The following is a 16,054-nucleotide window of genomic DNA, read 5'->3' as shown; positions in this document are numbered from 1 at the left end:
CATGTAGCTGTTCCCCATTTTAATGAATTTTTCTCTCCAAAAGCGCTCTTGCAGTTGTTCTTTTTAGCCTCTTTTCCCAGTACATCAAAGTTGCTTTCTGGTATCAGAATCGAACAGTTTCTCCTGTCTTGCCACCTTCAGATGGAGAATCTATGAAGCTATGAAAAAAAAAAAAACACAAGACAGTACTTGTGTCCAATAAGGATAAGGCCTGCATAATCCGTACACTAGATGGTTGAGACTTGATGGTTTAGCAAACAGTTATGTTTATGGGCTTAGAACTTACTAAACACCACTATGTCCTGAATTATTCAAGATTTTTTTTTAAAACTCATTTCATGATAGTCACTCAGAACTCTGTATAGATCCAAGTTTTGAGAATTGCAGAGCTGGGGAGAACAGGTCTCACATTTTTATACATCTGTTCTTTTACCAGAAGAAACATAATAGCATCTTCTCTTTGTTTAGCACTTTATAATTTATTGTATACTTTTACTTACCATTTCAGTCCAACTTAAATTCGGTGTAATTCAACCTAAATCTTCATTGGTACTGTTTTTCTGTCATTCCTCCTTTCTGTCTTTTTCCTTTTCCTTAAATAGAAACTCTTCCTGGTTTGGCAACCTCTATAATATTACCCTTTTTTCCCCCCAGAGACTCTACTTTCCAGCACTTTCGTTCAGTGTATTACTTTTTAAAGGCCAGTCCAGATGTGTTCATTTCTTAGCTCCATCACCTTAGAGCTGAATAGGCCCAATGTCTGCTGAGTGGAGTGAGAAGAACCAAGTGTCATACTAGCTTTATAAACATTAGCTCTAAGGCATTTCATTGGATGACCTCTGTGATCTTCTGAAATTTGAAAATGAGTTATAATATTAACCTTTGGACTACAAAAATAACTCTATGCTTATTCCAGAGTTCATATTATTGTAAACATTAATACTGCATTGAGTGCTATGATGTGTGTCCCACCACATTTTTCCTGTAGAAAAGAAATGGAACTTCCAGGCTTATTGATCTGTTATTAAATTGAATATGGTTAGATTTATAAACCAGATACTGATGATTCTGATTTACATCTAACAGTCTATTTTCTTTTTTAAAAAGGGTGATTGTGACAAAACTTATGGATCAGAATTTGTCTATAGTGATCATGCCAAAGAACTTATTGTAGGGGAGATTTTTGTTAGGGTGTATAATGAAGTCCCTACTTTCCAGCTAGAGGTAAGCTCTCTACTTTTAGTTTTGTCTGATACCTTCAGTCATTTGTTATTGAAAGCTACCAGTTTATTCACACTGAATAAGTTGAAATAATACCTGTTCTTTGCCAGATGCCTTATACTAACCTGGGTATGTGATGGGGTTACCATTGGTAATTTATAACTGCTTTATTTTGCATGTTGAAGAATTTAGTTTTGTGGATTCATGAAAATAAGTTATTCCTTGCCTGGCTATTTTTTAATATTTTATGCATAATGCTACCCGACTGTGTCGTGTGCATATGTCTTCAACTTACTAGTCTCTCCTGTAAGTGCAAGGTCGTTTATACGTTCACTCCATCGTGTAGAATATCAGACCAGCAGAAGTACTTCTCTGGCCAGTTCTTAGAGGAAAATAAGAAAATACCAGTGGAAAGCAAAGAGATTTTTTAAGAAAATGATTGAGGTCAAACCATGTCATTTCATGTGATGATCCCTAGTCACTTTCAGAAGGAAATGAGGAGCTCTTTCATCTTCAAGTGCTTGGTGATCGTGTAGGAATTTTTTGTTGTAGTTTTTTCTGGAGGGAGTGGAAAGGAGGATTTGGTGGTTGGTTGGTTTGTAAGGAGGGAAGTGAGGCTTTTTTTTTTTTTTTTTTTTTAAGATTTTATTTATTTGAGAGAGTACAAGCAGGGGGAGTGGCAGACAGAGGGAAGGGAGAAGCAGGCTCCCTGCTGAGCAGAAAGCCTGCCGTGGGGCTGGACCCAAGCCAAAAGCAGACACTTAACCAACTGAGCCATCCAGGCGCCCAGTGAGGTTTTGTTTTAAAGTTTGCACTTGGGTAAAAAGGAATTTACTAAACTGTAATATATGTTATGTATCACAGAATAATGTATATAAATAGCTGTTAAGCAGAATGAGTTCATTGATTTGTGAAGTCTCTTTGAAAACTGTCCTTCGAATTTATATTCTAAATAAATATTTTTTAAAGTATAAAAATATAACCAAACTGTAGAAGTTACATATGGTGCTATCAATTACTTTGACTTGTAAAATGAAGAGCTACACTAATTCAGAATTGATACACTTAGGTCCTAATAGGAGTCTATCAGATCTTTAATGTAGTGGGACAAAAAAAGTTGAGAAATGCTTTCTAATGCAACTGGGTTTTACTCCCCCCACCTGCCCCAAATCCATAGGTGTTCATGTATATGTATAATTTAATCATTCTATACCTTGAAGTTTTTTTGGGGGAATGGGATGGGTGTTGCTCTGGAGTCTTATAGTTATTTCTTAGGGCACACATGTTTTTAAATATTTCTCCACTCAACTTAGGTTCCAAAAGCATTTGCTGCAAGTCTTTTGGATTATATAGGCTCCCAGGCCCAGTACCTCCACACGTTCATGGCTATCACACATGCTGCAAAAGTGGAGTCAGAGCAACACGGAGACCGCTTGCCAAGAGTGGAAATGGCTTTGGAGGCTCTGAGAAATGTCATAAAATATAATCCAGGTGTGTGACCGTACCCTTGATCCGTAAGATCCTGACAAAAGAAGGGCCCTAAAAATTCTGGTTCTCAATTTTATCAGAGAAACTCTAAGAAAATAGTGTACTTGGTTACAATGTTTTACTTGGTATAACTTAATAAGAATTGAGCTCGTAATATTTTTACCTGTAAACAGTAGGGTGGAAGGAGGGGAGGTCAAGGCATCATGTTTAGAATTCATATCTCTAAGCGAAAATGAGTCTCAATGAGTTGAAAAGGCAGAATAACTTGATAGTATTAAATTTCACATTGATGACCTAAGTTGACATATAAGTACTTAAATTAGATTGATTTATTAGGTGACCTAATTTGTCTCTAACACAGTGCTGTGTACATATGGGCGATTAACATTTTTGAGAAACTACCTGAAGGTTTTGGTGTATAAAAATTGAAATAAAGTGTGAGTTTTCATTCTTAAACAGCCTTAAGAGGACATTTCCAAAAATGTTACCACTCTTGCCTGACAGCAGGGAGATGCATGAGTGAAAATTTGAAAGCTTCTTCTAATTTTAACTTTGATAACAAATATGGAGTATAAAACCTAAAACAATACAAATTAAGTAACTTGAAGACCCCAAATCCTTTTTATTAACGTTTATCATTAACCTTCAGGTACTCTTTCGTTCTTTTCTGTATATATTACAGTGCTATAGTGGTTTGAAAATGAATTGAAAAGCAGTCCATTTATAGAATATTTTCAGACTCCTTTGAGGAGTCTTAGTGAATTATCTTCTGAAGCCTCAAAAAATTACAGACTCTGCTGTGTGTTTTACTACCATATAGTAAAAGGAAAAATACACTGAACAGAATCTTCATTTTTTTTTAAATGTTTTTTTATTATATTATGTTAGTCACCATACAGGACATCCCTGGTTTTTGATGTAAAGTTCAATGATTCATTAGTTGCGTATAACACCCAGTGCACCATGCAATACGTGCCCTCCTTACTACCCATCACCAGCCTATCCCATTCCCCCACCCCCTCCCCTCTGAAGCCCTCAGTTTGTTTCTCAGAGTCCATAGTCTCTCATGCTTCATTCCCCCTTCTGATTACCCCCACTTTCTTTATAGAATCTTCATGTTTAGTATTTTTATTCTATGAACAGAATGGTAGTAAATGTATGGGATTGGGATTTGAAGTGAGTAGGAATGGAAATGCTGTTTTTATGTATTTTCACAAGGAGTCCTTTGTATACCCACACAGTTGTTTGTAATGTAGCCCTCAACTGGCAGAGTTCTAATTCAGTCTAAATTAAATGATGTCACACTCTCCCAAAATATAATTAGGCTGAGGGGGGTAGCTCTAAGGTCTAGATGTAAAGAGTAAAATTACCACCTTATACCCTTATTTTTTAAGTTGCATTTGGATTGTGTGTTTGATATATTTCTTGTTTTTAGCCTGAGGGCTAGTATGGATGGAAATGAAAACAAAACAAAGAAATTCTATCTTTTTGCCTCTTAAGATTGCTGCTTAGGAGGTACTCCATTTCATGTCACAATGTTGGGAAAGGGTTATCAGAGACTTATAATTGACAGTAAACAACGGTGTAGATCAATTTTCTGAAGGTCTGTACTTTAGAACATCTCTTAGAAATAAAAGATAAAGCTTTTGTTCTTATTCCCTAGGCTCTGAAACTGAATGCATTGGGCACTTTAAGTTAATATTTTCTCTTCTCCGAGTCCATGGAGCGGGTCAAGTGCAGCAATTGGCTTTAGAGGTAAAGCAATTTTATATTAAAGCATGCTGTCTTTCCTACCACTACTGTATGTGGTTTAGGCCTTGATTAACTACCATCTGAGGTTGAATGGAAGTTTGCGTGTATTTTCTTCTTCTTTTTTTTTTTTCATTTAATCTATTAAGCCAAGTAAATATGTTCTTAAAATTTAAATTAGTATACTCATTTCGAAGAGCAAACATGCACAGTGTTGTTCAGTCTGGTTCCCTGTGTGGTCATTGTCATGCATCAGACCTTGGGATGCATTATGTAGTGTCATGCAGTGTGGGTGAAGGAATGGGCTTTACTGGGGAAACTTGGAAGCCAGAGATGACAAAAGGGGGCGGGGGCAGGATTTCCCTGATCTCTCAGTGTCCTCAGAGACCAGGGCATACTGCTGGCCACACACTGTAGGTTTGTGTTCAGAGGACAGACCTACCCCCTTCCCTTCAGTTACTGTCCCTTTTTATAGATTAATACAAAAGCAACCTCTTTAGTGAGGGTTACAGACAGACAACTGGGTTTTTATGCTGTTTACAGGAGCTAAGAAAGCCAGCTGCTCAGAACCTTTGGGCTTTAGAGGTCCAAGAGAAGTTGGAAGTCCCTTTTTTAGGAGAATGAAACCACTGGTCCAGTGAGAAGCTGGGTGAGGCCTTTTCTTCTGGGAGAAGCAGGAGGTCCCTGGCTACAGGGGTCTCATTGTCTAGGCAACCCAGAATAAGCTCCCAGGATCACTTTTCAGATGATCCTGCTAATTGTAATGTACACAGTTTATTGTAAAGAACACCAAATTAAACCCTGCAGTAACAGGTTTATGAGCAGTTTGTGAATTAGTTGTATAATATGTTCTTAAGGTTGCATTTTGGTTTAAAAGATTTTTTTAATAAAATAATACATGTTAAATTGGTCAAAAAATCTTAACAAGCATGTTCTTTTAATTGAAAAGCGTGTTTCTCTACTTAATTCCTCCATGTACCTTATAACTTTTCAAATGAACATTATTAAATCTAACGTGTTGGTTTGAGATGCTGACCACATGGTTCAAGTTAAGTGACATTGATCTTTAGGTGTAGAGTATAAAAGTTAGACTTGAGAGGTCATCCTCTTTGAAAGAAAAACATGCCTGTTTCTTTATAATAGGAAGATAAACTAAATCTTTTGTGCTGGACATTGAAGACATTTACTTTCTCCCTCTAAAAGCAAGAAGTCTGTCCCAGTAGTGATAATCATTATCTTCCTAATCACTCCCCACCCCAGTTCTGTGATTGGAATACATAGTTTTGGAGCATGAACCAGTATCGGATTGAATGCTTCTTAATAACCTCTAGATGGTGACTTGTTTCTAAAGTATTTTTTAGATTATTACATTTAATTCTTACGTCTAAATCAATAGGAAGCTAATATATATAATACATACATGAGCATTAACATTTTTAATTATTTTTATTATTTCACAAAAGATCAAAGTAATAAAGCCAGTCTTTTAAAATTAAACTCTTAAAAATTATTTTCCCTTCCATACATTTTTTTCACTTTTGTGAAGCTTCAAATTTACTTAGGTCTGACTAATTGGACTTAATTTTACGTAGGTCCAGAATTATTTCCCAAACTCTTAATGTCCTGTTGATTTAATTTTCAGGTTGTGAATATAGTGACATCTAACCAAGATTGTGTCAACAATATTGCTGAATCAATGGTTTTGTCCAACTTATTGGCTCTTCTGCATTCATTACCATCAAGTAGGTATATTTCATGAACTGAGTTTTGGAAACCACAGCATGACCAACCTATAGAGGGAGCAGTTGCATAGCGAATAGAAAACCTCTGATAAAACATGGTATCCGTATTTACTTTGGAATCTTTTAAGTGGTATTCTTTATATTAAAGTTGTCTTCCCAGTTCAGAAGTTGAAACTTAAGAGAGGTCCAAAAGCAAAGGAAAATAACCTAGGTTTTTCAATTTTCTGAGTATGGTATGCACATGAGTAATTGAGAATTGACCCATGGTGTATAAAGAAATATCATTGGTCTTGGATGATAGGAAAAAATGCTTAAGATAAAAATTACCTTGTTTTCAGCTTAGAGTTCAATCCTGCATTATTTGTCCTTTACTGATTTGATGCAGATAGAGGTTATTACCACCAAGGTGAGATCAGTTTTTAAAAATATGCCTATCTTATTTCTTGAATACACCCTGCACTGATATAGGCTCCTTTTAAACTATGTGGTTGTCTAACATACTAGTGTGTGTTTGTGCTGGAATCAACCTTGAGATTGCTTTTCAAAGGCAACTGCAGTATAACTCCAACTTCATCACTGACTATCAGAATACGTTGCTCACTTGGCTTTGCCAACCCCTTGGAGCCATGTTGCTTGGCTCACAGCTATCCACCTCCTTGAGAATAAGAACCTGCCTCTTTTCATTTTATGCCTTAGTGCCTTGCACACAATAGTGCAAGTTCAGTGACTTGAATGGAGTTGAATTGCCATTGAATAATTTTCTTTTCTTTAGTAAATGACATTTGAAATCGTTCTCTAAAATGACAGCATTTGAAAGTCATTTGCACATTATTTATGTCATACTTAATAACTTTAGTTTTTCTTTTTTATTGGTTTTCAGTAGCTTTGTGAGACTTCAAACAATGCAAAATAACACTGACGACGTAAAGAATGTTACAAAAATCATAATTGGAAAACTATAGTCCAATCAGTATTTTAAGCTTGCAGGTGAAATGGCTGACATCTAGATATCTCAGCCTACTCTGCTGTCATTTGTATTTTAGACTAAATTATCTGTCTCCACTGTTTGCTAAGGGATATTAAATACATAAAATATTTAACTTTCCTGTATCCCCTCCAAAGACTTGTTTACCTTTGAGAATATGTTTTAACAGTGGCGCATTTTCAGTAAAGTATTGTTGCTTCTCTTAGGAACCTCCTTTTGAATTTGTGTTCTCCTGTATGTGAATGGAGCCCAGCCCAGGGACCAGCCTTTGTTGTTGCTTCAGTGTCAGCCTAATACTTGGTAGCCTCCAGCCTTTTTGCCAACTCTTACCCCATTGGTCACCTGTGTGTCATTGCTATTTGACTCTGAAAGCTGAGTATACTTTGATGGCAAGGGATGAGAGGTGTGTAGGCTGTGTCCAGAAGGATACTGTCATGTCTTAGATTGGAGCAGTGTCTTGCAACTGCTGCTTCCTATTCACTTCTCTAAGGCTGTAGCACCAGATAAAAATCTTCAATGCCTGACCAGTGTCTTCAGGGTAGTGCCAGGAGGTGAGAAGATTTTGCCTGTGTAGTGAACAATAAGGTAGGAAAACAGTATGGCACAGTGGTTACAAGTGTGAAGTTTGGAGTCAGAAAGACCTCTGTGTAAAACCCAGCTATACCACTCACTAGCTGTGACACCATGGACTGTTTTAAACTGAGCCTCATCTTCCTCATTCCTAATAAGGCCATGATAATACCTATCGCTGGTTATTGTGAAGAGATAAGTATGATACCCTTTGTAGAACACCTAGGTCAGTGCCAGGCACAGAGCTGATGCCCAGTAAATGTCAGCTAATGTGATGATGTGATACATTCCTTGAAATATCTTTTACCCTGCAGGTCGCCAGCTTGTTTTGGAAACTCTTTATGCTTTGACATCAAGCACAAAAATAATCAAAGAAGCAATGGCAAAAGGTAATATATAGAGTGCTTTCTCATCCAGTCATGCTCAGAATAAGTGAAGCTTATTTTGAACTATTTTGTGCAGTCTAATAAACTAGAAGAATGCTTTGGAAGGCTTATAATTTAAAAAAAAAGTCATACTGCGTTAAGTTGAAATAAAGTTGAAAATGAGTTCAGCTGATGAGAAAAGTCATATTCTTTATAGTATAAATGCTAATTCTTTTTTTTTCTTTCATAGGAGCTTTGATTTACTTACTAGATATGTTCTGCAATTCAACACATCCACAGGTTCGAGCCCAAACAGCAGAACTTTTTGCTAAAATGACAGCAGACAAACTAATAGGTCCAAAGGTGAGCGCAAAATAGGTCCTTAGAAAGGAGTTATTTAAGCTCTGTTACTTTGATATTGATTTCATGAAGTGTACCAAAGTCTTATGGTGAGGATAAGGACATGATCTGATGTGAAAGTTGGAAGATTGACGTACTTGAAGTTGTTACTCTATGTTGACTACTTTGAGAAAAATTATAGTTGGAGAAGCCTGTATTAGAATTGAAAAGTCTTAAGACCGTGTTTGGATTATGGTGTTATACTGTTTTCCTTCTTTGAAGAAAGAACAAAAGTATATGTAAGTTTTGACAGAAGATAATTAGGTTAGACTGTGACACTGTGAGGATTGGCCTGTGGAAACAGCTAGTGACAGGGAAATGGTGATCTATGTTCTTACACACTCCACATCTTTGTTAGTAAGGATACATCACCTCGGAAAGTAAGTCCATACAGGCATGTGAGTGTAACAGCCTCTCCGTTTTGCAAGGAGATCTTTTGTCCAGAATCTGGAGATGACCAGATAACCTTTGGAAACATAGTCCTGTTTGTAGATTAGGAATGTGTTAAAGCAATGCTTCTAAGTAGAATTTCATCCAGACACAGGTGGATGGAATAACAACTCCTTCTGTTATTAACACAGTTTCAGCAGAAGTAGTGCTCACTGAAGGATTCATTGTCTTTGCTAGCCCATGAAGCTAGCGCCTCAGAGAAATGTGTCAGGACTCAAAGGCTCCCTGAGCCCCCACTTCCAGAGTCGATTTTACATCAATAAAACAATCTGGATTTAGGTTTTTTCCCTTGGCTCATCTCTAGATATGAATATTGTGAATGTGTCACAGGCCCTGAAACAGTTTTACTTTGGGAATAAAGTTAACAGTCTGTCATCACAAGGGTTAATGAGGGGGATTACATTCGGATGTCTATAGAAGGGGTCCATAAAAGTATGAATATTGATATTTAATATCAAGTTTTCTTAAAGCTAGAGTTGGGTAGCACATAGTTGTGATATCCAATATTACGTGATAGTGTTTTAGCTGTTTAAACGTACTGGAGTTGACTTTGAGCTCTTTAGTAATTTTTTGTCCTTTGAAATACGTGAGGGACAAATTTTATCAAGGTGAATATATTTACACTTAAATTTTTTGTATAGGAACAATACAAGTACCAGCTCCTTAATTGAATGGTTTGCAGGAAGATATTTTGGAACTGGGATCGGTAAACTTTTTTTTCCTTTTTGGTTAACAGCTTTATTGTGATATAATTGACATAGCAAACAGTTCACACATATAAAGTGAACAGTTCAGTGGTTTTATTATATTCACAGATTGGGTAACCACTGTCAGTTTTCAGCAATCCAGGAAAAAAAACTGTTCCCCTTAGCAGTCACTCCCCATTCCCCCTCTTCCAGCACCTGGCAACCACCAGCTTACATTCTAGATTTGTCATTTCTGGGCAGTTCATATGAATGAAATCATACAGTATGTGTTACTGGGTGGTCACTTAGCATGTTTTCACGGTTATTCCATACTATTGCAAGTTTCAATACTTCATTCCTTTTTATTGCCAAATATTCCCTTGTATAGATGCACTGCATTTGCTTTTTCATTTATCAGTTGATGGGCATGTGAATTGTTCCTACTTTTTGGCTGTTCTGAATAATGCAACTGAACATTTGTGTGCAAGTTTTCATGTGGATATGTATTTTATTTCTCTGAGAGTAGAATTTCTGGATCAGAGGGTACTATTTGTTTAACCTTTTGAGGAATTGTCATATTGTTTTCCAAAATGGCTGCACCATTTTACATTCCTACCAGCAGTGTCTGAGGGTTCTAATTTCCCCATACCCTCTCTAACACTTGTTATTAGATATCAATTTTGATTATAGCCACCCTGGTGAGTATGAAATGATATCTCATGGTTCCGATTTGCATTTCCTTGGTGACTAATGTTGAGTATATTTTCATGTGCTTATTGGCCATTCGTGCATCTTTTTTAGAAAAATGTCTTCGCGTCTTTTGCTTATTCTTTAATTGGGTTATCTTTTTACTATTGAGTTGTGATTGTTCCTTTTACATTCTGGATACCAGTCCCTTATCCGATACATAATTTGCAAATATTCTCTCTCATTCCGTGAATGTCATTCTGTTTTTTCTTTTTTATGGTGTCTTTTGAAGCACAAAATTTTTTTTTAAAGATTTATTTATTTGACAGAGGGAGCGTGAGGGAGGGGTAGAGAGAAAGAGAGAAACCCCAAGCAGGCTCTTCACCCAACATGGAGCTTGATGCAGGGCTCGATCTCACTACTCTGAAATCACAACCTGAGCCAAAGCCAAGAGTCAGACGCTGAACTGACTGTGCCAGCCAGGCGCCCCATAGTACAAAATTTTTTAATTTCAGTGAAGCCTAGTCTGTTTTTTTGGTTGCTATTGTAGCTTGTGCTTTTGATCTCATATCTAAGAAACCATTGCCTAATCTCAAGTTACAAAGAGCTATGCCTGTGTGTCCTCCTACTAGAGTTACACAGTTTTAGCTCTTGGATTTACGTCCTAGATTCACTTGCGTTAATTTCCATACATGATGTGAGGTGGGGGTGGGACCAGTAAACTTTTTCTATAAAGGAAAAAATACAGTAAATATTTTATCCTTTTGGGGTCATCTGATTTTTTTCACAAATACTCAACTCTGCCATTGTAACAGGAAAACAGCTATAGACAGTAACTGTAAATGGTTGTGGCAGTGTTTCAGTAAAACTTTGTATACAAAAACAGGTGGCAGGCCAAGTTTGGCTCCTAGTGTGGCAATTCCTGTTCTCAAATAACTGAGTAGTCTGGATGTAACTCTGAGTCTTATAGTCAAAGACTTCGCATTATATAAATTGTTTTACTTAAATGTTCAATAGTATCAGTGAGTGAGCACTTCCTATTTGAATTCATTCATGACCAAGAAAAGTGAAATGCTTCCTATTTTGTGAATGCTGTCTATTATATAACCGACATAGCTTCCTTTAGTTCATTGGCTGCTTAGGAAGTTCAGAACTAAACTTGTAGTGTGTCACTATCAGTTATGTAGAATTTTTGATGTTTCCTTTGTGTACTGACTTTATATTAGTCTACATGCAAATAAGTTTTTGACTATCTACTGCGTGCCAAGGGCTGAGAATACAAGCAATGAGTGAGAAAGACTAGGTCAGGGAAGCTCTCCAGAAGATAAGTTTGAGGGGCATCTGGGTGGCTCAGTCAGTTAAGCATCTGCGTTTGGCTCAGGTCATGATCTTGGGATCCTGGGGTCAAGCCCCGTGTTGGGCTTCCTGCTCAGTGGGGAGTCTGCTTCTCCTTCTCCCTCCGTCCTTCCCCCCTGCTTGTGTTCACTCTCTCTTTCTCTCTCTTTCAAATAAATAAAATCCTTAAAAAAAAAAAAAAAAGGTAAGTTTGAGCACAGGCTTAAGTGATATGAAGAAGAGAAAATCATGTGAAGACCTCAGGGGAAAACTTAACTTCCCAACCTTCATTTTCCCTTTGTCTTTATGCCTCAAACTAATTTTCAGTGTGTGTTTGTGTGTGTATGTGTTTATGTGTATGTTGGAGGTATTATGTTTACTGCCCCCTCCTTTTAAAGCAATGTCTGCACCCAATATGGGGCTTGAACTCATGACCACGAGAGCAAGAGTTACATGTTCTGACTGAGCCAGCCAGGCACCCCTGTATTTTTTTAAAGCTGCATTTTAAGTCCTTTTTGGAAAAAGGCACAGTATAATATAAAACATAGTATTGCAAAATAAATGCACTTGAAAGGCACAAAGGCAGGGTGAGAAAAATTTGTTTGTAAGGGTAGGTGGCATGGGGGAGAATTGGAGAGACAGGCCAACCAAGGGTATTCTGGGAAGAAGAAACAATGTGTGTGAGACATAATCTAGCAAGGTGTCCTCCAGACAGTATATGCATCGGCAATATTGAATTTCTTCAAGGGTCTTAAATTCGAAGCAGAGAGAAGAAATGAAACTGGATAGGTACATAAGAGTGGGTCATATGAGACTTCTTAAAGTTACCTTTGCATAAACCAAGGTTGATCTCTTTGGATAATAGTTATGGCCCAAATCAGCCATACCACAAATACAGCACTATTCCATCCTAGAGAAATACAAAGCACACCAAACACTGAGCTGTCCAATAGGTCTTTTATCTTTCTCAACCCCCCTCATAACAGGTCCGCATTACATTAATGAAATTTCTGCCAAGCGTTTTTATGGATGCCATGAGAGACAACCCTGAAGCTGCTGTACATATTTTTGAAGGAACGCATGAAAATCCTGAGTTGATTTGGAATGATAGCTCCAGAGATAAAGTATCTACAACAGTTAGAGAAATGATGCTAGAGTAAGTAAAGCCTTCAGGTAAATCTCCAAGAAGGACAGATGTTTCCCACGTCGTCCATCACCTCTCTAATATTTATTCTAAAGGTTAATGAAAGTGTATTTTGTGACTGAAGTTTGATATCCCCCCTCCTTCTTTTTCCCCCCTCCAAGGCACTTTAAAAATCAGCGAGACAACCCTGATGTGAATTGGAAGGTAAAATATACTTTTATTCAGAGGAAGGGATTTTGCATTTTACTGTATTTGTTGATTTGTTGTTGTTTTTTAATTCCTACTGAGTCAGTTTAATGACTGTTAGATATTTTGTCATTAAGACACTTAAGTATTCCCCTGGAAAACAAGGTCTTAAATTTAAAAATAGGAATATACACTTTCTAAGTAACTAATCGGAGCACCTTTTTTGAATTTTATTAAGGAAAATAAAACTTACAGTAATTATAATTTGATTATATTGATAAGCATTTAATGGGATTTGCATTTTTTGTGTCATGTTGGACTAGTGGTTAAGTGACTTGACTGTGATTTTTTTTTTTTTTTTCTTTAAAGTTGCCTGAAGATTTTGCTGTGGTGTTTGGAGAAGCAGAGGGTGAACTTGCTGTTGGAGGAGTTTTCTTGAGAATCTTCATTGCACAACCAGCGTGGGTTCTAAGAAAGCCCAGAGAATTTCTTATTGCACTATTAGAAAAATTAACTGAGCTCCTGGAGAAGAACAATCCACATGTAAGCTTCAGCCAGCAGCAAAACATTTTGATCAGTTTCCTAAATATACTGATGGTGTTTCTGTTAAAACACCGTCCTCATTGGCCATACATTAAGAATTGGCTACCTCTTTCAATATAGCAGCCACATTTAAATTCAAATATACCCATTCACCTTTTTTGCAGCATTTGAAAGTGAAACTCGTTAGTAAAAGAGTTCTTTCTGAACCAAAGTTGGAGATGTCTATTGACAGAATGCTGTTTCTAACAATTACAGAGGCTCTAAAAGGAGGTTTCTGCCACCCCATTTCCAATGACTATATAATTTTAAGGAGAAACCTAAATGTTCAGTACTGCCCTGGAAGTGTGTCCTGCTAGGGGGTATTCTTCACTCAGCTTTCCATATATGACTGGGATGACTCTCATGAGAGATGTTGACAGGAGAAGTAACTATGAGTGAACCCAGTACTTATGTTCAAAGCCAAAAGCTACTAGGGAAGCAGGAGTGAGAAAGTAGCCTTGGTCTTCATTTGTTGAGTCAGAAATCCTAGTAGTATGTAAGGTTTTGTTATTTAAAACGTTAGATTAAAAATAATTGAGGTACGTGACTGTTGTTATATTAAACAGGCTGGCTATGGGGCAACATGATAAAGAGCCCAGGCTGTATTATTAGGTGGTCCTGGACCCCAGTACCAGCTCCACCACTGACTAACTCTGTGACCTTGAGCAATACTTCATGGTTCTGCCTCATTTATAGATAGATCACAGCACCTGTCCCTAAGGGGGAGGTTTTAGTGAGTTTTGATATATAGAGGGACCTTAGCATAATGTCTGGCACCTGTCAAGTACCTAGAAATTACTCGTTACTATCATTAGCTTAGCACAACTTCAGAAGAATTACTAGTTTACCAAATATTTGCATATGTCACTTTCCATAGTCATGTTTTCTCTTTACTAGGATTTTTACTACATATATAGTTTCCTTAAAAAAAATGAAATCCTCAAAAAGCAGAAACTTAGGGGAAAAAACACAGTATTTTCCTCATATCAGCTTTCTTTGTGGGCTCATCTCAGTTTCCATGTTCATTTAAGATGCTGTGGTTGTGTATGTCTGCATATAATGGTATAAGTTACAGGTCTTTGCAATCCACGACAGAAAGTGCCTTGTGGCAACCAGACCTGTTCAGTAGGATTTTTAATAGAACTGGGAAACAAATTTCTTGAGTTCTGCATTCTCCTGAACTAGTGATGTTCCCTGATACTGACATTTCTATAACATTGATTTAAACTTTCTAGTAATGTCTTTCGGGAGATGACCTCTTAAACCTGCAACAGAAATGAGATACGATGTGGCCCAGTGAAAGGCTGCTTGATTAGGATATGACATTCTTAAAGTCCTTGGTATTCATGCCTTTTTTCAAGACGGGAAGTTTGTTGTTTTTTTAGGATTTGTGAATCAGTTTTCAAAAATCAGTGCTTAGATTTATAGATCTCTAGGTTAGAATATCAGATAATTTCCAAGGATGTTTAGGACTTATTTTGTCAGTCTTTTATAATTTGTTTGTGTGTTTGTTTTACACCCTCAGGGAGAAACTCTGGAAACTTTGACAATGGCCACAGTATGTCTCTTCAATGCACAGCCTCAGCTGGCTGACCAGGTCCCACCATTGGGCCACCTCCCCAAAGTGATCCAGGCGATGAATCATAGGAACAATGCCATTCCTAAGAGTGCCATCCGTGTTATCCATGCCCTGTCTGAAAATGAGGTATTTATGAATGTATTTAGTAGCTTGTAATTCTGGAATTTATTTATGCTCTCCTCTTCCTGATTAATGCACATTGCAGAATAAATCCCCTTCCTACCATGTGCCCTTCTGCATATGAACCAAAGTATTGTAACAACTCTTAAACTAATTCAAAAAGATATAATTAATAGGAGACTGAATTTGGGTTCATTATTAGACTTGAGCTGAATGGAGGTTTTGCATATATTTTATTGTATTTACTGTGCTATATGAAATAATGCTGTTCTACAAGTAACCCCTTTTTTTGGACACTTAGCTGTGTGTTCGAGCCATGGCATCTTTAGATACCATTGGCCCGCTGATGAATGGAATGAAAAAGCGACCAGATACTGTTGGTCTAGCCTGTGAAGCAATTAATCGAATGTTTCAGAAGGAGCAGAGTGAATTAGTGGCACAAGTAAGTGACTTTCTAGATTCAGTACTGTTATAGGAAAACAAACATACCAAGCAAATAGATTTTCATTATTTGGCACTGGTTTGGTTTCTCCGACTTAGGTTTGGTAGAGAGGTAACTTGGGGGTTTGTGCATGCATGATTTTATGTTTTATATACACATACATACTGGCGCATACATATATATATCTATGTGTATACGTATGTATATATACACGTATATGTACATTCACACACACACACACACACACACTGATAAAGGTGGACCAACTGTCAAAAATCTTACCAGCTTCAGGGCGCCTGGGTGGCTCAGTCGGTTAAAACGTCT

General features: G+C 37.1%; 1 protein-coding gene across 4 annotated transcripts in view; it reads left to right on the top strand.

Annotated features, from left to right (window-relative positions):
* The window catches only part of DNAJC13 (DnaJ heat shock protein family (Hsp40) member C13), a 119,495-nt gene that overhangs the window by 92,175 nt on the left and 11,266 nt on the right, over positions 1-16,054 (top strand). For all 4 annotated transcript variants that reach the window (XM_048216197.2, XM_044383412.3, XM_026497026.4 and 1 more), the window contains 11 exons: positions 1,108-1,224; positions 2,535-2,712; positions 4,373-4,464; positions 6,101-6,200; positions 8,070-8,144; positions 8,371-8,483; positions 12,664-12,833; positions 12,983-13,025; positions 13,377-13,550; positions 15,115-15,294; positions 15,590-15,730. In XM_048216197.2, coding sequence (XP_048072154.1) covers positions 1,108-1,224; positions 2,535-2,712; positions 4,373-4,464; positions 6,101-6,200; positions 8,070-8,144; positions 8,371-8,483; positions 12,664-12,833; positions 12,983-13,025; positions 13,377-13,550; positions 15,115-15,294; positions 15,590-15,730 — 1,383 coding nt within the window. The remainder of the gene's footprint in view (positions 1-1,107; positions 1,225-2,534; positions 2,713-4,372; positions 4,465-6,100; positions 6,201-8,069; positions 8,145-8,370; positions 8,484-12,663; positions 12,834-12,982; positions 13,026-13,376; positions 13,551-15,114; positions 15,295-15,589; positions 15,731-16,054) is intronic.

This window comes from Ursus arctos, unplaced genomic scaffold, assembly GCF_023065955.2.
Source record: "Ursus arctos isolate Adak ecotype North America unplaced genomic scaffold, UrsArc2.0 scaffold_20, whole genome shotgun sequence".
NCBI lineage: Eukaryota > Metazoa > Chordata > Mammalia > Carnivora > Ursidae > Ursus > Ursus arctos.
Note: the sequence above shows the minus strand (reverse complement) of the source record. Positions and strands in the feature narration are given on the sequence as shown.